Consider the following 19,467-nt stretch of genomic DNA (forward strand, 5'->3'; position numbering starts at 1 on the left):
CCCCCCCCACGACCTTCTGCCGTGGCAGGGAAGGGGTTTAGGAGCTTGGCAGCAGTACAGTGCTGTCTTTGCCCTCTGGAAACCTTTGCCTGGTCTGTGCTCCATCTAAAATTTTACTACCTTTGTCTTTGCCCCTTTCAAGCTCCAGCGGCAGACAGGGGTTCTGGGGTCTCGTCTGCTGTATTGCTCCTTTCAGCCCCTGTAAACATGGCTGCTTGCATTTCCTGAAATGTAAACTCAGCATACTCTCAAGCATGTGCATGTGGTATGGGAGGTTGTCCTGGCAGACAGTGCTCTCTGTCAGAATTGGAGGATTCCTCCAGGCCCAGGCCAGGTGCATCCAGTGGACAGTTTTCCTCAGCCCCTGCCAGCCTCCTAGGCCTGCCTGCTGTCCTCTGCCCCAAGAACCCTGTGCAGAATGCTTCCTGCTTTCCCACTGTGCCCTCACCTGGAGCCACCCGACATATTCCTGCTGCTGTTCCCCAAATGGGCTGTAAATTCCATAACACCTGCTGTCTGCACTGTCCTCTTGAAGCCCCGGAACTCTGTCTCCTCAGCCTTGGCATGTCCATGAGCAGCCTAGTATTCGGTGAGGTGCTACAGGCTTCATTCCATGATTCCACTTCTTAGAGGTGGCCTGTCGTCAGTATGAACTGAAACAACAGGGATTTGTTGAAGAGCCACTCTGCACGGCACTTGGACATGGAGTAGGGATCTGAACAGTTGCCACCTCTGCCCTCTTGGCATGCAGGAGGGCAGGAAGGCATTAAGCACATAAATGTGTGTTAATATGGCAAGTCATGACATGGGGGAAAGAACAGGGGCCATGAGATCAAATAGTAAAGGTGACTTAAACTAGGTGGTAGGCAGGAAGGTGCTTGTCTGATGGGGGCATCAGGTGAGAGAGTTCTCTAGGATGCATGCACAGCCACCCAAAGCCTGAGGTGACAGGCATGAATGTGTGGATAGGGAGTGTGGCCATGGTGCCTGGGAAGCAGCTGGGGGAGGCGGGCTTACCTGACCTGGTGCTCCTGCAGGAGTCATGGAGGGGCTCCAGGGACGAGACTGTGCTGAGTTTACATTTCAGGGTCGATTTGGTGGCTAGGAGGATGAGTGGGGTCCATGAGGGCAGGGATGGCAGCCAGGAGGCCGTGGAGTAGTCACACCCCAGCCTGGAATGGAGCTTGGCTCTGAATGTTCTCTGGAGGCTTCACTGTACCCTGGATGTGGTAGGGAAGGGAAGCTCAGGGAGGCTCCTTGGTGCTGCCTGGTGGGGCTTGGTGAGTGTCGATCCCTTCACAGGGATGGGAAGATTCGAGGACAAGCAGGCCCTGGGGGGTCCTCTCCCCAGCACATGGACTGGGTGATATTTCCCTAAGTGGGAGCCTGGAGTCCTTGCTTTGGGCTCCGCTCTTCCCCAGATACCAAGCCCATTTCTACCTCCTTCTGGCTATCTGGGCTTTGTGCTGGCCTGGGTAGGAATTCCTGTCTAGAGAGCACTGTTCAGACATTTATCCTTCGCTTTCTCTCTACTCTAATTGCTTCTTTCAAAGGCACTGATCTGGACATGCTCTGGATGGGCTTTGCCCTTCCTTGGACTGTGGTCCATAGAAACCTCTGGTCTCCCTCCTGTCTGCTGCCAAAAGGAGGGCGCCGTGACTCTGGGTCAGTTGTCTGTGGATTGCCTTAACAGCGAGGACAGGGCAGGACTGTGGGGAGTGCAGCCCTGCTTTCCTGACTGCCCTGAGACCTCTTGCAGGGCACACTTGGGCCACTGGCTCCTACTGCCCATAGTACTTAGGAGCTCCTCTGTGCTGGGTGCTGTGACCTATTCTTTATTGACAGTAACTTGGAAACTAAAACTTCTTTTGGAGGCAGCTGGAGAAAGGGAGCTCCTTACTCCATCTCCAGGCGAGTGCCCACCTGGAAAGGGTATGATCAGCTTCTTTCTCCTATTTTGCAGAATGTTTAGTCTCCTGTCCATGTGTTACTTGTTTTTCAGGCTACACCAGCCAGAAATAAAGCCCAGGTTCACCTGGAAATCTTAAGTAAGTCATCTGAAATCTGGTCATCATTGATTCTCTTTGGGGCCCCGCTGCTAGTGCTTGGCTAGCCACAGTGGTCTCTTTGTTGGGAGAAATTCTCACCAAGTAGTCTTTTCACCTTGGAGGGCTCTGAGTGTGAGATTTCTCGCCCCTTGTAACTGAGCTGTTGTCTTCCGTTGCTTTTGCCTGGTCTGCTTTTGCAGACCACCTGGAGCAGGCATCCCCGACACCGCAGGCAGTCCTCTCTGCTCTTATCTGTGTTCACTGTTCCTTTGCCCTTTCCTCAGTTGTTGGGGGGATCCCCTAGCACCCTTTTCTCACTTCACTGAGACTAGGCTTATTTGTCTTTGCCCCTTTCAAGCTCCATTGGCAGACGGTGGTTCTGGGGTCTTGTCTGCTGCCTCAGAGCATCATGGCGCCCCATCCCATTGGACTGCTGATCAGCTCACTGTCTATTAGACTCTGACATCCTCTTATCTGTCAGTGCCCATCTTGATGGAGTGTGCAGCTGTCTTCTGGGCCCAGGGTGGGGGCCTGGCACACACTCCAGGTTTAGTTCATTTGTGGGACCAGCTGGCCCTCACCCTGTCTTCCATTTCCTAATCCTGCCTATGATTCTTCCCAGCTTGATTCTTCTACTCACTAGACAAGCAGAGTTCTAGAATTTCTTTCAGCTTCTGGAGATTTCCTGATGTGCTGGGAGGGAGCCATGTCATAGTGCCCTGCTCCTCCTCTGCACAGTGGGGACTGTGTAGGTAACAGTGCAACACATCCAGCCCAGAGGCCTGGCTCTGGGGTAGGTCAGCACCCTTGCATGGCCTGGGAGATTGGGGCATTTTATCCCTGAGGTAGGCATATGGCATGGCACCAGTTGGTGGGTGGCTTGACTTGGGCTGACTCTGGCTGTTGCCATCACTGCCGTGGTGCTCCAGGACTTGGTCATCCACAGAGTACCGAGAGGCTGTGGAGGGCAAGCAGTTGCTGTTTCCTGTTGGGGACACAGTGGCCTGACTCAGGTGACTCAGTCATGTGGGTCTGCATTTACCCATTTGCAAAAAGGAGAATGCCAAAAATCACTTGTGTTACTGTTTTTTTCTTTTTTGTTTGTTGTTTTTATATTTTGTGGTGCTGGGGAGTGAATGCAGGGACTCAAGCATGCTAGGCAAGCAGTCTACCATTGAACTCCATCCACAGTCCTCTTGGTGGGCATTTTTTCTCCTAATTTAAGTATTAGTAGTCTTTTCCATATTTTTTATTGGTACATTATTGTCCATGATAGTAGGACTGTTAGTGGATTTTGATCTGTGTCCATGACTAAGAATAAAGGTGTTTTTAAGGGCTTTGCAACAGTTTGAATTAAATTTTATCAATATTTTCCTGCAGAGTTTTATGCAAAAGAGCAATTACTGAAAACAATGTACCCATGCAATTATATTTGTAACTTAACCGATTGGAGACCACCCACAGATTGGCACACGCTGTCAGGGAAATGTTTGAGCAGCCATCAGAAAGCTTCCTGTGTCAGCTCTTGTCCAGGTGTTATGGATGAGAAGGTGGTTGTAATGAATTCAGGTCCCCATCACAAAAGTACCAGAGTCTGGGACTCAAACAATAAACATTCGTTTCTCTCATTTTTGGAGCTGAAAAGTCCTTGGCCCCTGAAGATCACTAGTGCCTGGCGAGAGCTGTCATCCTGGTTCAGTGTTTCTCACTGTGTTCTCACAGCGAGAGAGTGGAGATGGGGAGGCAGGGGACTTCTTATAGGAACACTCATTCCAGCATGAGGATTCTTCCCTTGTGACCTAGTTGTCCAGGGCTACACCTCCAAACACTGTCATGTTGGGATTTAGATTCAAAATATGAATTTGGGGACACAGATAAATTCAGTCCATTATAGGGGTGGTGCTTAGTTCAGAGTTCTTGTTTTGGCTTTGGGACTGGTTGTGGCTACTGAGGCACCTTTGTGCCCCTGGGTTTGCACACCAGGCAGGGCTCAGGCACTGTGACCGTGCAGCCCCTCACTCATTCCAAGCATGCAGGATGCACTGTACCGCCTGCCCTGCTCCTTTTCAGAGGCAGTCCCTCGTGGTGGCCATGTTGTCTAGGAATCTCAGTGTCTGTTTGCACACATGTCCTTTCTTTGCCCTGTTAGTGCTTGGGCTGCCGGGCTGGAGCTGTGAGAAGACAGACAGCAGAGCTGGTGACACGCTGGGCCGAGCAAGGGAAGAAGCGCAGCCAGCAGTCTCTTGGAGAAGGTTGTGAAAATGTCTCCTGCCACTCTGGAGTCTCTTGTGTCCTTTCCTTGTTCCTTCAAGTGGATATTCTTAGCCTGAGTTTCTGATGAAGACTTCATAAAAGTGGACTGCAGTGGCCTGCCACTTACAAAGATGGCTTCTCAAAAGCATGGACTGTTTCTCTCACTAGATGCCGCCTCAAAAAGGCAGCGATCGATAAACATGCCCAGCTTCTCCTTGAAGCACCAAGAGCTTTGTTTTGAACTCCCAAAGGCTCATGGAAATACTGCTGACCTTAGAGTTCAGCTTGGCATGGAGCTAGAAGTTTAATTTTTTATGAGTGCTCTCTTCTTCCCTTAGAAGAAAGGCTGAGCGTGAACAGAGGGAGCTTCCCAATGGGGATGGACCCGCAGCCTGGGAACTGGTGTGGGTTAGTGCTGTGGGATTTGGTCACCCAGTGGCTTCTGAGCCAGCGAGGCCCTCAGAGAGCCTGTGGGACAGAACGGAGAGGTCTTGTTCTGATCCAGGGTTACTGTCCCACCCACCTGCATCCTTGGGTTCAGTAGCACTTTGAGAAACTTGCTTGGGAGCCTTTGGGCTCTGTGTGTGTGTTGAGGAGGGGCCAACCTCCCTCTTTTCACCATATTTTAGTCCTTCTCATTGTCTTGGGCCTTCAGGCGAAATTGTCCCTTCACTGCCCACAGTACTCTGCCTCTTCCTGCTTCGACAGGACCGGCCCCTGGAACACGTGAACAACACTCTTCCACACTGTTTTCTGTTTTATAAGCAAGAGCCCATCTCTTCTTGCCTATGCCCTCTACTGACCTAGTTTTGGCTCACCTCTGTGGCCTAGCAAAGGCCCCAAAAGGGCTGTCCCTACTTTCTGACTTTGCTCCCTTTCATCCTCTTGAGTCTTTGTGTAGGCCCCTCCCTGTCTGCCCTGTGTCTCCCTTCTGATCCTCACTTACCTCCTATTGGGCCGTGAGTCCTGCAGGGGCTCCTACTTCTGCAGCGCTGCTGCTGGGCTGGAACGCTTCCTGATGTGAATACCACCTCCTGCCTGCCCTTCTCCTGCCACCCACACGTGGTGCCCTTCCTTCCTTTGCCTCTGTGCCTTCAGTACCTTCCAGGATGCCTCTTGATGTGAGAAAACAGCACTCATTTTTTCTGTCTTCACCGCTGCCAGTTGCAAAGTCCCCTCTCGGTTAGAGTCCCCTCTCTGTGTTCCATCTTGCAGTGCTGGGACCTGCAGCCCTCTGCAACTGTCTGACTGTCAGCCCATAGTGGGTACTAGAGAGATATGGCCAGACTGGGGGAGGGGGAGGGGAGGGGCCGGGGCCGGGCCGGCGCCGGCACCCTGCCCTTGGCTTGTCCTGCCTGTGGCCACCTTCCTCTCCTTCAGACACTTCCTTATCACCACACAGCAGCTGTATCCAGTCTTCAGTTTTTCCAGAGCTCAGTAGCAGCAGCCTTTGCAAGCTTGGCCCTCTTCAGAGGCCTGGGCCCAGACCCTGCAGGGCTCCCACCTGGCTCAGACACCATCAATGCTCTATACCACGGGGCCCTCTTCTGAGGTTTCCAGATTTTAATTATTTCAGTCTTTCCCTTTTGTCATGAAGTCCAAGGAATCATAGCTGTCCAGTTGTTGCCTCCCACAGTCTTTGGATTGTTCCTTTTGCCCTCTATCACCCAGTTTATGTCTGGTTAACTGTACATTGCATTAGTAAACTCTTGTGCATGTGATCCATGTGGGTGGAGTCCATGAGGCAGGCCCTTGGATGTTCAATGCCTCTTGTTTTTCTAGTGCTCCTGACCCCCAGCGAGGTTCTGCAGAGTACTCAGAAACTCAGTCTCCCTATCACCTGCTGAAGTGGGGTTTTTAAGTCTATGTTTATCTCTTGGAAAATTTGGAAACCAGATAACTGCCCTGGGAACTGCCCAATAGATGTGGAACCGTGATTGTGCCCAATCTGGTGGCTCTCAGAGGTCTCATCTCCCCTGCCACGGTCAGGGCAGTGGGCTGCAGTTGGTGCTGTCTTGCCTACTAGAGTCTCTTGTAGGACTGAGTATTCTTCCGGCTTATTTCTTTTCCTTCTCACTTGAGGAAATGCATTTTGCTCTTGAGAGAGCATGGATTTTCTTTGTGACCTGGTGAGTGAGCTTTTCCAACCTGGGTGTCACACCCTACCCCTTAGAGGCCCCGTTCTCTCTTGTGGGGGCCATGGAGCACAGCTCCTGCCACTGCCTGCAGCTGCTGTGTACTTGGGAATCTTGGATCTGGGCAGAAGGCTTGGGTCAGGGCATCTCCATGCCTGGTGTGCTCTCCTCCCTATAGTGGCTGGGGCCTATCTATGTCATGTTGGTATCTGGCTCAGACTTGGTACTGGGTTCCTGGTGCCCAGTCCTGCAACATGACTCTGTTGCACCAAGCACAGGTTCTTAGGGTCACAAAAGAATAGCAGATATGGCATGGCCTCGTGTCCCTTTGCAACTGCAGTGGGTGGGGAGGGCCCAGCTCTCCCCACAGATATGATGATGTTGTGCTTCTAGTGTGTAGGACGTGGGATTTGTCACTCTCTTTTCAAGCCTACACTAACCCCCTTGTGCTAAGGACAGCTTCTCAGAGTGTTTTCTTACCCCTCAACCCTATCCAGTGTTGTGCTGTGCCCTGTCACCTTACAGACGCATCGCCACATTCCTTCCTCTGTGTATATGACTCTTCAAACAGCAGATCGAATGCTACCATTCTTCTAATTAAATTACCCACTTTGGAGCAGTGATTTAAGGTGCTTGTGAACCTCCCCACCTGAATTCAATGATTCGAGAGTCGATTTCACAGTTCTTGATTATTAAATTGGTCTATGAATAGTTTTAAATTGGACTGGAACTCAAAATAGCCTCTTAATATATCTGTTTCCAGTGAATAATTGCACTTGTTTTATTCTGTGGCTTTGGTTATGGAGCACCTAGAGGTGCAGGTGGCAGTGGTTGACTCTGCATTTGGAGTAGAGATCAGTGCCAGGCTTTCCGAGTGGGCTTATTGAATGAAATGCCAGCATCTTGATTCTGAGCCTTGGTTCCAGCTTCCATGGTCTTGCAGGCCTCTGGTTGGCTTGTCCCAGGCACCCTAGACCAGTGTTCCCTGCCACACTCAACGGGACTAAGGCCGCTACCAGATCCCTTAGAAAGTTCCGTAAATCTTTGATTCACATTCACTTTTGAGTTATATTTCTGCTGCTTAAAGAATTTTACTAAATTATAATTTAGAAAATCCAGTAAGTACTCATTCATGTGAAAGAGAAAAAATTTGCAGTAGAGACCACCTCTAAAGAAATCGTTATCTACCACCCTTGTGAGTTAAGGTTTCCTTGAAATCATGTAATCAAAGCAAATAGAAATAATTGGATGCCAAGGATAATCTCAGACTGCAGATGTCCTTCACAGCCCATCCCCAAATTTCAAAATTTCCAAGTGGCCCCATCATTCTTATTGTCACCTCTCATAAATGATATGAATGTTACCTTATATGAGAACCCTATCATCCTGTTCATGTTTTATTTTCAAGGATTGGTTAGGATTTTCTTTGGAAAGAGATCTTTGCCAGTGAAGGAGATAAACCCTGCTCCCTCTTCACATGCTAATGTGCCCTCCTGGTGCACTGGCCCTGCCTCACTCACTCCCTTAATCATGACCATTGCTTGTCCCTCCCTAGTGGATCTTAGGAACCTTTAAGCATTGGCTGGAGTTCCCTGGTGCTGACAGCATTCACCAGGGTCCTGAGCCGGCCTCTGAAGGACCAGCCAGCTTCATGCCTGTGCTGGGCATGGCTGTGGGGGAGTTGGTGGCATTGAGAGATCAGGGGTCATGGCTCTCCCAAGCACACTTTGGGAGGTTGGCCTCTGCTTGGAGAGCTCCTGCCTTCTCTGGTCTGAAGAGATGTGTTGCCAGAGGATGGACCAGAAGGCCATCTGGAGGTGGTATGATGCTGGGGAGACACGAGGGGACAGAGGCTGTGGGGATGCAAAGGGAAGGGGGATGTTGAAGCTGGAGACAGGCAGGAAACATCAGCTGGCCGCACAGAGGCAGGGAGAGGGCTCAGCCTGGCTGCACCCTGGGGTCTCTCCCACACTATAGGCCCAGTGTGTGGCCGTGAGGGTTTTGATGGGCAGAAAGTCTTAGGGACTGTGCAGCCCCCTCCATGCTGCACATCTGTGCCAACTGTGATTCGCATGGGAAGTGCTTGTGCTGGCAATTTAGCTCATTCAGAAGTCCCGTCCTGAAGCGCTGCGTGGCTGACAATTTTTCCCATTGTGTGTGGAGTTGAGCTTCCCTCCCCCTCCTGCCGTGTGCTGGGATCACCCTGGGCGTCTATTTGAAATCCAGAAACTCCTGAAAGGCGTTAAGTAGCTATTCAGGAGTGAGGAAATGACAGCGAGGCGGCTGCACGTGCAGCTCTATTTTAGGGCATCCTGGTGGGGCTCGCTGTGGGGACTCATCCCAGGGCCTTGGGGTGGTCACATCAGGCCTTATCACTCCCCTTTTGTCTTCCTTGCACAGTGCCCGGGGACTGGAGAAGGCCCAGCAGCAGCTCCAGGAGGAGGTCCGGCAAGTCAGTAGCCAGCTGCTAGAGGAGAGGAAGAAGCGGGAGACCCATGAGGCACTGGCCCGGAGGCTCCAGAAGCGTGTTCTGTTGCTGACCAAGGTACAGGTCCACTGAAGTGCGGCCAGGCCTGCCCCACCACTTGCACACCTGTCCTTTTCTCTCTGGCACCACACCTTCGTGCAGGCTTTTGCGTGGCTGCTGCCAGTGGTCTATGCCCTCATGTCTTGAATAGCATAGCATGCCACTGCCTGGAAACCACAGGCCGTGGGCAGCACAAACCTTCTGCCAAAGAGGATGCATCTTGGCAGCTTGATCAGGCAGTTTGGTTAGGCTGTGTGCTCTTACCCCGAAATGTCAGGAAAGTCCTTGGAATGCCAGGGTCTCCTCAATCCTGTATTTCCAGGGGGTCTTGCTTTTCGCAGTCTCTCTCTAGCAACCCGTGTCACCTGGCCTGGTGCCACACCCTGGTGGAGCCTTTTGTGTAATCGCTGGTCTTTTGCAGGGCCCTGACTGGGGTCAGCATCCTTGAGACCCAGTGGGCAAGGCAGCCTTCCCATCCTTCACTGTCTATAAGTGTAGAGGAAACTGAAGTGGGCTTTTTGGTCTTGGGTGTAGAATGAGGCTGGTCCCCTGTTTCCAGCTGTGCAGGATGGGACACACTTGTTTTTCCCGCTCAGTGGTTCTGTCTGGCTCCTGTGCCTTTTCTAATTGTTCTTGCCTGAGGGGTTCCAACATCTGGTGGGTTAAGCCAATGTTACTCAGGCACAAATGGTTTTTGGTGAGTATTATTTAATAAAACATTGCCATGGACATTGAAATTTCAAAAGGCAAGGAAGAAAAAGGCCAAATCTGTCCCCAAGCACACTCTGTGTAAGGGTGGGGCATCAGATTGCTGGGCAGAGACTCCCCACCTGTCCACACTGCTGTCAAGTGGGCAGAGGGAGCTGTGTTGGCCCCCCACTCTGCCCCAGGAAAGGGGATGTGCCCAGGAAGTACCAGAAGCCGTGCCTGAACAGTGTCTGCCAGCTCTTGATCATGTCTAGTGATCCAGATAAAGCCAGGTTCTTTATCTCTGGAACCTCCTGCTTATGAAGCTTTCAGGAAACGAGTCATATTTCAGCGGCTACATGCTGCTGTTCCCTGGCCGCCTCTGCTCGCTTCTTGGCAGCACCTAGATATCTGTGCAAAGAAGACCTCATGTTTGTCTTGGCATCATGGAGAGCTTCCCAGGACTTGAGTGGAGGCCAGACCCTCTCTTCAGCTCCAGGGGCTAACTTGGGAGCCCTGGCCTTGCAGGTGGATCCCAGGGAGGTGAGTTCCCAAAGTGTCTTCATAGGTAGCTCAAACCAAGACCTTGCTCCTTGAGAGAAGGCACTCAGATCTTGGGTAGCCATTCTGCAGCCTCCCAGGGCACCCTCCCTTCTTTTCAAACGTCCAACGTTTGTCCACTGGTGTCAGTATGAGGTGCCTGTGATGTGACTACATGGCCAACCGGCCTCACAGGATTTAGTCCAGTGGGAATGAGGCAGCAGTGATAATGCTCACTGGCACCCGCCCCTTCCTGCTAGCTTTCTGAAAACACTGCTGCGAGGACGCGGGAGGAGTTACCTGGTGTGAAGTTAACGTGCAGACCTGAGGGATTTACTGTTCATGAGAGCATGTGTAGACCAGGGGAGAGGAAGGAGGTTCATCATCTAAAAGATGCTGCTGGGGTCTGCATACAGATATGTGGAGACAGGCCAAGATGAACACCTGGTCCAGCAGCCGTGGGAGTGGGCTCCCTCAGTCCCTGCAACAGGGGGTGCATAGCATGGGCTGCCCAGGCAGTGCTGGCTATTGAGGGGCTTTGGGCCCTCAGAGTGGGATGGGGGAGCCAGGCTGTGTGGTTGTTTGGTGGGCACCTTGACCAGGCAACCTTCCTGTGGCATGGGGAGTGGGAACTCAGGTCTGGGAGCCTGGCTTTTCCCTGGGATCTCAAAACCACCTCTCAGTCTCTCTGGGTCTCAGTTTCCCCTCTCTGCAGGATGGCCCCAGGGCCCTTGGAACATGACCATAGTGAGTGGGTGCGTAGCTTACCCATTCTCACTTGGGCAGCTATTTCGAGGCCCTGACAACAAAGCCCATTGTCCCCTCCCAAGGGAGGCTCTATGGGACTCAGATCCAGGAGATAGAGCCTTGCACACATAGCCAGTGAGGAAATGGAGTAAACTTTGGGAGTCATGGCTATGAGCTGGGGAGGCGTCCACAGCCCTCGAGAGCAGAGGCGGCTTTGGGAAGATGTTTCAGTTTTTCCAGGTGCTGTAACAAAATAGCATGGGCTGGGGGCTTACACATCTCCAGTAATGATTGCTCACAGTTCCAGAGGCTGCAAAACCAAGAGCAGGGCGCTCGAATGACCTGGGTGAGGACTGCTGCAGTTCACAGAGCCTCTGTCTGTTCCTCTCTTGGCAGAAGGGGTGCTCTGGAGCCTCTTCTATAAGGGCACTGATCCCATTCCTGAGGGTGCACCCCCATGACCTAAGCACCTCTTCCTAATGCCATCACTTGGAGCTAGCACAGGAATTTGTGGAAGGCACAAACATTCAGAGCATAGCACATGTCTGTCAGGTATGTTTAGTATGCGGAAGTCACACTGGTGGGAGTTTGGCCTGGTTGGATTTCACTTTGTTCTCTACCAAGTCTTTTTAGTTAATCCTGAGCCGCCCATGACCTTCCACCATGCTTTCAAGGGCCCCTTGGCATGGCCCAGCACCCCTCTGACAACTTTCCCAGCCAAGGACTGCGGCTACCACTTACTTGCTGCTCACTCTCTGCTGTAGGTGGTAGGCAGGGGAGCTTAGAGCAATACCAGGGCAGGCTGTGTTGCAAGCTCTGTGTGTGCACCTGCTTACTTGGGCTGTATGTGTGCGTACCTGCTTACCCAGGCAACTTCAGTTTTTAGAACAGTTTCCTTTCCAATTTTTTTTATTTGTTCCTTTTAGTTATACATGACAAGAACATTTTGATTGACAGAAAAATTAAGATTTTTGATTTACAGAAAAATTAAGAATTCAGAGAATTCCCTATATCCAGTATCCCCTAGTAACACTTTATGTTAGTATGACATGTTTGATATAATTAACTGGTATTGATACATTATTATTAACTAAGATGAATACTTTATTCAGAGTCTCTTAATCCATTTGTAATGTCTTTTTTCTCTGTTAGGATCCCATCTAAGATACCACCATGTGACATTTACTCCCCATATCTCCTTGGGGTCCTCTTGGCTGTGACAGTTTTACAGACGTTGTTTCTGGTGACCCTTGCAATTTGGAGGTGTGTTCCTCTTTGGGGATTTACCTGCTGTTTTTCTCATGATTACCAGTTTTTGTGGGTTTGGGAAAAAGAGGTAAAATTTCATTCTCAACACATCATGTCAAGGGGACATGCTGTCAGTGTGACTTGCCACTCATGATGGTGGCCTCAAGCCCCTGATGAGGTCTGGTTTGACAGGCTTCTCCTATGTCAAGTTCCTGTTTCCCAGTTTCTACCTGCGTTTTTTAGAAAGAGGTCAGTGTGCATTGCCCCCACCTAAGGGGTTGGGAGTTGACACTCTCTCCTTGAGGGCAGATGTCTCTATCTAAGTTATTTAGAATTCTTTAGCCTGGGTGGTGTTTCAGCCAGCTTTTGCATTGCTATGACCAGAATACCTCACAAGAACAACTTAGAGGAGGAAAAATTTATTTTGGCTTACAGAATCAGAGGTTCAGTACATAGACAGCCAACTCCATTGCTCTGGGCCCAAAGTGAGGCAGCACATCATGGGGAAAGGATGTGGTAGAGGAGCTTTTCTTAGCTCATAGGGGCCAGGAAGTGGAGCAGGAAGGGGAAGGGCTGCAGGGAAGATGAGCTCTTCCAGGGCATGCTCACAATGACACTCCTTCTCCAGCCACCCCCACCAGCTTATAGTTATCACCCCGTCAGTCCATTCAAACTAGGATGGGCTGATTCGGCTACAACTCCCACAGTCCAGTCACTTCACCTCTGAACATTCCTGCATTACCAGGAGCTTTTGGGGAACACCTTATATCCTAACCATAATGAGGAGTTTGTCTCTTCTCCCTCATTTATTATATCAGATGGACTTGTGGACATTTATTTTAGGTTTGGGATTTTAATCCATTACTACTTTATTCTGTGGCCATAGCACTGGGGTCTTTCAGTTGAATCCTGGGTCCCTTTGATGTCATTGTGGGTTTATGTGTGAGTTTTTCTTAATTAATTAATTAATTAATTTTAATTAGGTATATATGATAGCAGAATGTGTTTTGATTCATTGTACACAATTGCAGCACAACTTTACATTTCTAGGGTTGTACATAATGTAGAGTCACACCATATGTGCAATCATACATGTACCCAGGGCATCTCATTCCATCATCTTTCCTGTCCCCATGCACCCTCAGTACCTTCCTTCCCCTTTGCCCAAAGTTCCTCCATTTTCCCCCATGTCTCCCCCCTCTCTGTTATGGATCAGCATCCATTTATCAGAGAGAACATTCGGCCTTTGTTTTTGTTTTGAGCATTGTCCTACTTCTGGCATTGCAAGATGCTCTGGGCTCATCCTGTATATTTCCTGTCCCAGTCATAGAGTCAGCCATTTTTCCAGGGGTCCCTGGCTGTTTTCATGCAGCCTGGTATTGGGAAAGTGGGTCTTGCTACTTGGGTATTACCAATGGATGTCTGTCAGCCAGAAGAGCCAGGAGATGTGTGTAAATTGCATGTGTGCATGTGAATGCATCTGTGGGACCATCTGTGTCACATTCACTGAGTTCACACCGGAGTCCTTGACTTGCTCAGGCCCAGCCCCACCGTGGGCCATTCCGGTTCCTCCTTTTTCTATAGGCCCAACCCAGCAGCAGGAAGCCCGGCTTCCACTGTGTTTACTTGGTTGAAAGTGTGTAGCCGTGTTCCAAGTGGTAACCCCAGTTGAGGGCTTTTAAATTTTTATTTGAAATGTAGGTCCATAGGAAGTTGCAAAGGTAGTTCAGAGAAGTCTCTTGAATCTGTCACCTCATGCCCCTGATGGTTACCTTTTACATGACTACATGCTTTTTGACTTAGGAGGGGGCTCGTGTGCCAATAAACCTATCGCAAGTTGAAAATACAGTGAGTCAGAAAATGAATTTAAGACACTTCATCTACTGATAGCCCCCGCTCAGCCCCGCCTGCCTCAACGTGCTCAGGACACTTGCACTGGCCTGCAGTCTAGCAGAGTGATCTCCACAAAGCTTGCTCGATAATAAAGTGTTGGATAGCTCATGAAATTTCACTGAATACTGTACTGAAAGTGGAAAGCAGACTGGGTAAAGTTATAATGTCCCCAGATTCTTAAGCCTTATGATGAAACTTGGGGACTGCACAGGGCATGGCAGCAGAACATGAGTTTAGTCTTGGCAGCATGTGTGTCCTGTGCCTGTCCCCCATCCCTGCCTGCATCCTCTCCAGTCACTCTCACTCTTCCCCAGCACTTGACTTTGGCAGCTTCTGATCTGCTTTCTACTTTTGCAGTCCTGTCATTTTAAGAATGTTACATAAATGGAATTAGAACATCCCCTTTAGAAATTGGCTTTTCTTACACAGTGTGATAACCTCCTGAGCTGCCTGAGTTCTTGTGTGTTCATCATGTGTTCCTTTGTCACTGCTGAGTAGTATTTCATGGTAGGGTGCACCATGGCCTTTTAGCTTTTATTGCCTCCATGTTTTGCTATTATAGATAGAGCCATGGTGATTGGAGGGAAGGGAGTGAACAGGGTGACACTGGTCACAGGCTTACTTTCTGAGCTCTTGCTAGAATCCAGATCATCAGTGGCTACTGGGCACTGGGGGAGAAGGCTCCTGGGAAGGCTAGAGTGGTCTTTCTTCCACCCCTCACCTTGCCTTTGCCTTGCCTTGTCAGAGCTCAGCAAATCCTTGCTGGGTTGTGGGACTAAGGGTCCTGGTTCCTCTCAAGACAGAAAGCCCTGGGGGCTGGAGGCTGCAGGAAGGCAGCTGTTCCTCTGGCACTGGGGTGTGACTTTCCATCATTGCTGTGCTACCTCCAGACCCCATAGCTGGAGACCTCACATATTTATCAGAGAGCTGTGTGGCCTGGGCAGGCATGGCTGGTTTCTGGACTCTGGTAGGACCTGCATGATATGATCAGGGGTTTCGACTTAGCCCCTGCTGGGCACTCACCTGGGGCTCTGTGGATCCTGCTTCTGAACTCACTAGGGTCATTGGCATAATCTAGTCTCTTGTGGCCATAAGTCTGCAGTCCCAAATCCCAGTCCTGGAGGCTACTGGAATGTGCCCTTCTGTTTCCCACCTGCCCATGTAGCCCATAGAGGGTGGTGAAGACCCTCCCAGCCTTCAGACCTCTCCAGTTCTCTTCTTGTCATAGCCCCGTCTTCACTGGAGAAAGCACTGTTTTTCAGAGCTCCTGGGATTATATTGGCCTGCCTGGATGTCCAGGATAACTTCCCTACTTGAATGTCTGTTACTATAGTTGTATCTGAAAATTCCCTGTGTCATGCCAGGTAACCATGGGCACAGGTGTGAGAGAACAGGATATGGGCATCTTTGAATGAATGTCATTTGAATGAATGTCATTGTCAATGATACCAGGGGTTAGGGATGGGAGATATATAAAAGTCATATTTTGAAAACTCAGATGCCTGCCTCGGCTGGGGGAGTAGGCCTGTCCAGGTAGGGAGGGTTGGAGTGTATGACCCATTTGGGCAGGAGAGGGTCATGTGGTTGTCCTGAGGGATCTTATTTTCTCAGAAAGCTAGCAGTCTGGATGCATATATGGAGTGTTCCCAACAGCTGTGTGACTGCAGCTGTTCTTGGAGGCCAGATCTGGCCTGTGGCTCTGTGTTACCTCTGCTCTGATTTGTGGCCTCTAGTTTACGTTATCAGAGTTACTTTGGTTCTGGTGGCTGGTCAGATCCCCTCTCAGGTTGGGAGTTGGTCAGAAAGAGGACCTGCTTTTGATGGTACTAGGGTGGCTCAATCTCTGTCCCCTGTGGAGTCTGAGCTCCTTATTGTCCCAGTGGGGTCTTTTAGGACTCTGGAAGCTCGTGCCTGGCTTCCTAGGGAGTTTCTGTCCTTGACATTCACACCTCAGGCTCCCATTGCAGGAAATTTCCATTTTCTCCTCTACTTAGCAGATGAGAAGCTTTTGGTCCAAGTTGACCTCCTCAACCCATGCTGAGTTCATGGGCGTCTCTGAGTTAGCAGGAAGATAAATATTGATTGCTTGACACTGACTGATTATTTATACTGACTGTCCCTGCAAGGCATGTTGCGATGAATCGATACTAATCGCCACGTAGCCCCTGGGCCGGGGATGCAGGGATTTGTCTTGCCAGCCAGCATGATGAAGCTGTTCATCAGGCTGCCCTGGGAGGGTGTATGGTGCTTTGACGTGTGGTGTCTCATACAGGTGATGTCCAACTCCCAAGGACTCTGACCTGGGCACATCAGACCCCAGCCTGGCTTGCTTGTGATTGGGGAGTACCCCCTCTCCATGATTCCCTGAGGTGGTTGCCATGGGCCTCAGGTTTCTTTAGGAGGCTGGTCTTTCCCTTGCCTTGCTGGGGAGGCATCCTCGCCCTGTGCACCTCCAACCCGCCTCCCTGAGGGGAGAGCATAGCACACCAACCACCAACAGGACCTGGATGTAGCCTACGGAGGAGCCCAGTTGATGGCTCTCAGTGTCTGCATCCCCTCTGAGGGGCCTGTTGGTGTGCTTGACATTTAAATATTCGGTGCTTGGAATGCGCAATTTTATTTTTGAGACCTTTATTAAGCGGCTCTGGTCTAAGGAGTTAATTGTTACTGATAGCTAAGAGTATAATTACCTTGGTAAAATATCATGACTATTTTAAGCAATTGAAAATTGGCTTCTAGAACTGGGTGAACACAAACCATTTTCTTATTTGAAATGAGCTATTTCCAGTGTGCCCTAATATTCTACAACATGGTTGCGGAATCTTATTTATAGAATGTAAGCAGTAAAAGCTAACTTTTAGCAAGAAATATGTTTAATGAAATGAAGTCTCTCTCCTTTTTTCTACTGGGCCCCACCCCCTGGTTCAGGTGGAGTGGTTCTAGGGACACCTGTCCTGGAGAATGCTGCCAAGTGTTTTCCCCTGGGCCCCTGGCGTCAGGCACCTCTTGCTAATAGGGTGGCTGTAGAGCATATCACTCTGGTCATGGTGCACTCTGCCCCGTGACCCCTGTGTGTGGGGCCTGGGGTACCTGGAGTTTCACGGGAACTGGGCTGTGCTTCCTGGGGAGTGTCTGCTCTACACTGGCTGCCCTGTCGTGCAAGCCCATTAGCCTGAGTCAGCTTCTCTGGAGGTGAGAGCGGTCATCATGACCCTTCCCTTCTCTTTGTCCTTCCTGCTTGCTGGGAGGCTTGGAACACTTATTTCTATAAAATATCCTCAGTAAGCTAGAGAACTGCTCTCAAACATCAGTGATTATCCTATGGTGTCAAGACCACTGCTCTGGAAGGGTCACATGGCCCACAGCGCCGTGCCCTGCAACTCTATCCAGAGCAGAGGAGCCTTGACCCAGTGTCTGCTCAAGAGGCCAGGGAGAGACCTGGGCAGGGTGGTGCTTCTTCTGCAGTGCACATCATGACTGGTGTCAAATCTTTAAGGGGGGCTGAGGCACAGATAAGACTGGTCAGCAGAGGCAGCCGCTGAGTAAGTAAGTAAGCAAGCAAGGCAGCCGCCAAGTGGGGAACAGCTAAATGTGGGGTGGAGGCTGCCAGGCGAACTCGAGAATACCCAGGCGGGAAGTGCAAGGGGTCCTCTCCAGGGAGTTCAAGATGGGCTTTCCTTTGTGGAGTCCAGAACATTGTTCTGCCAGCGGCAGGTGGTGCAGACATGCTTATGGTCATTGCTGCGTCACACACCTTCCTGGCAGATGCCAGGGTGGGTTTTGGGCCTCCTTTTTCCATAAGGTGCGGAAAATGTCCTTTCAGATCTCTGGGATTCTCCCAAGCTGTGGCTGTGTGAGATCCCATGATTCTTTTCCAACTTGCAGGAATGCAACTGGTCTCTCCTTGTGTGTGGAGAAGTCAAGGTGTGGCTAGGGCAGAAAGGGGAAGCTTCCTGGCCCTGTGGGAGCTGGACACCACAGACCATTCTGGGCTGGAGGGGCCCTGAATGTCTTTGAAGTGCTGTCCTAAGAGGAATGTGGGTTGGGAACCCTATCCTGTGGCCTGTGTTGCAGGCAAAGGCAGAAGTGCTGTGGATTGTGTGGGCTGCAGAGCCTGGCTGGCACCTTGCTCAACTGTCCTTTGCACAGTGGGGTTTAGGTGGCACACACTGCTGCAGTGTTTTTGAATGAATTATCTTCTCTCTCCTCTGAAATAATGTAGTGAAGTCACCTCTTACATGTGTTTGTGCTCCTGTAAGATAAGTGAGTAAAGGGGATGTGGAGGAGAATTGCATTCTATTTATGTTATCTGTTTTATATTTACCCAATATTGGGAGCTTACACTTGGAGCCCACCCCCTCGAGGTCCACCTTAGCCTGCACTTTTCCTGGCATGGATGCCGTCACCATCCTCAGGAGAAGTTGCGATAGTTGGCTTCATGTGGTCCACACCAGTGGTTGCTGAGCCCTGGACTTGGGCAGTGGGAGTGGCATGGGGATAGATACAGACCCTCTCCCCACCCTCCCTCGTGCCCTTTGTTTTGTGACATGTGCTTGTGAAAAACATTCATATGTGCAGAGACAATATAAAACTGATTCTTGTCTGGCCAGTCCCCAGTGTAGGAAGCAGGAAACAGCTCTGCTGAAGAGCTTCGCCACTCCCTCCGAGATATGGTACTTTCAGATTTACCGTGTGTGTGTGTGTGTGTGTGTGTGTGTGTGTGTCTGTCTGTCTCCACATCCCTGCTTAACATTGTTCTGCTTTCCCCATGTATTTTATATCAAAAGAACTGTACTTCTGTGGTTTCCTTTGTATCTTAACCTTTTACTTTTGGCCTTTGTCCATGCTGATGCCATTCATCCATTTTCCCTGCTCCTGTGACAAGTGGGGTATATCCACTTGAACTTACCTCATTTGTGAGTTTAACAGTTTGAAGACCACCCTAATGGGGTCCAGCTTAGCCTATGTTTTTCCAGGGACCCCACCATGCCGCCAGTGTATGCTCATCCATTCTCTTCTGATTGGATGTTTGGCTTTTTCTAGTTTTGCTGTTTCAGACAGTGCGGTGGAATCTTCTGGAACTTGATATACTTGTCTACATTCTGCCTCAACTCTGCAATGTGCATATTCTTCCAAACAGTCTTTGTGTTGAAGTCTCTGCATACACACTGCAGATACAGTATAGACCAAATGGCCAGTGGCCCTCAGAGGCCCTGGGCCCCTTTCTCCTCATCAGCCTCTACTCTCAGAGGAGACCCTTCCTGATTTTAGTCCAGCCAGTTATGAATTCATGTAAGTGGAGGCATTGGCCTGTGCTCCTTTGTATCTGTCTTTTGTTACTTAACGTTGCATGTTGTTATGTGGACCTGAGTTCTTTATTATGTTGCTG

The 19,467-nt window shown here is 50.2% G+C and overlaps 1 protein-coding gene across 10 annotated transcripts in view; it reads left to right on the forward strand.

The window, feature by feature from the left end:
• Nucleotides 1-19,467, forward strand: part of Mad1l1 (mitotic arrest deficient 1 like 1) — a 352,396-nt gene that overhangs the window by 133,510 nt on the left and 199,419 nt on the right. For 8 of the 10 annotated variants that reach the window (XM_015502048.2, XM_048785331.1, XM_048785332.1 and 5 more), the window contains one exon: nt 8,837-8,981. In XM_015502048.2, coding sequence (XP_015357534.1) covers nt 8,837-8,981 — 145 coding nt within the window. Of the gene's footprint in view, nt 1-4,197; nt 4,301-8,836; nt 8,982-10,039; nt 10,194-19,467 lie in introns of those variants that run through there. The other 2 variants (XM_048785333.1, XM_048785338.1) reach the window with 2 other exon arrangements.

The sequence above is a fragment of the Marmota marmota genome, unplaced genomic scaffold (assembly GCF_001458135.2).
Source record: "Marmota marmota marmota unplaced genomic scaffold, marMar, whole genome shotgun sequence".
Lineage (NCBI taxonomy): Eukaryota > Metazoa > Chordata > Mammalia > Rodentia > Sciuridae > Marmota > Marmota marmota.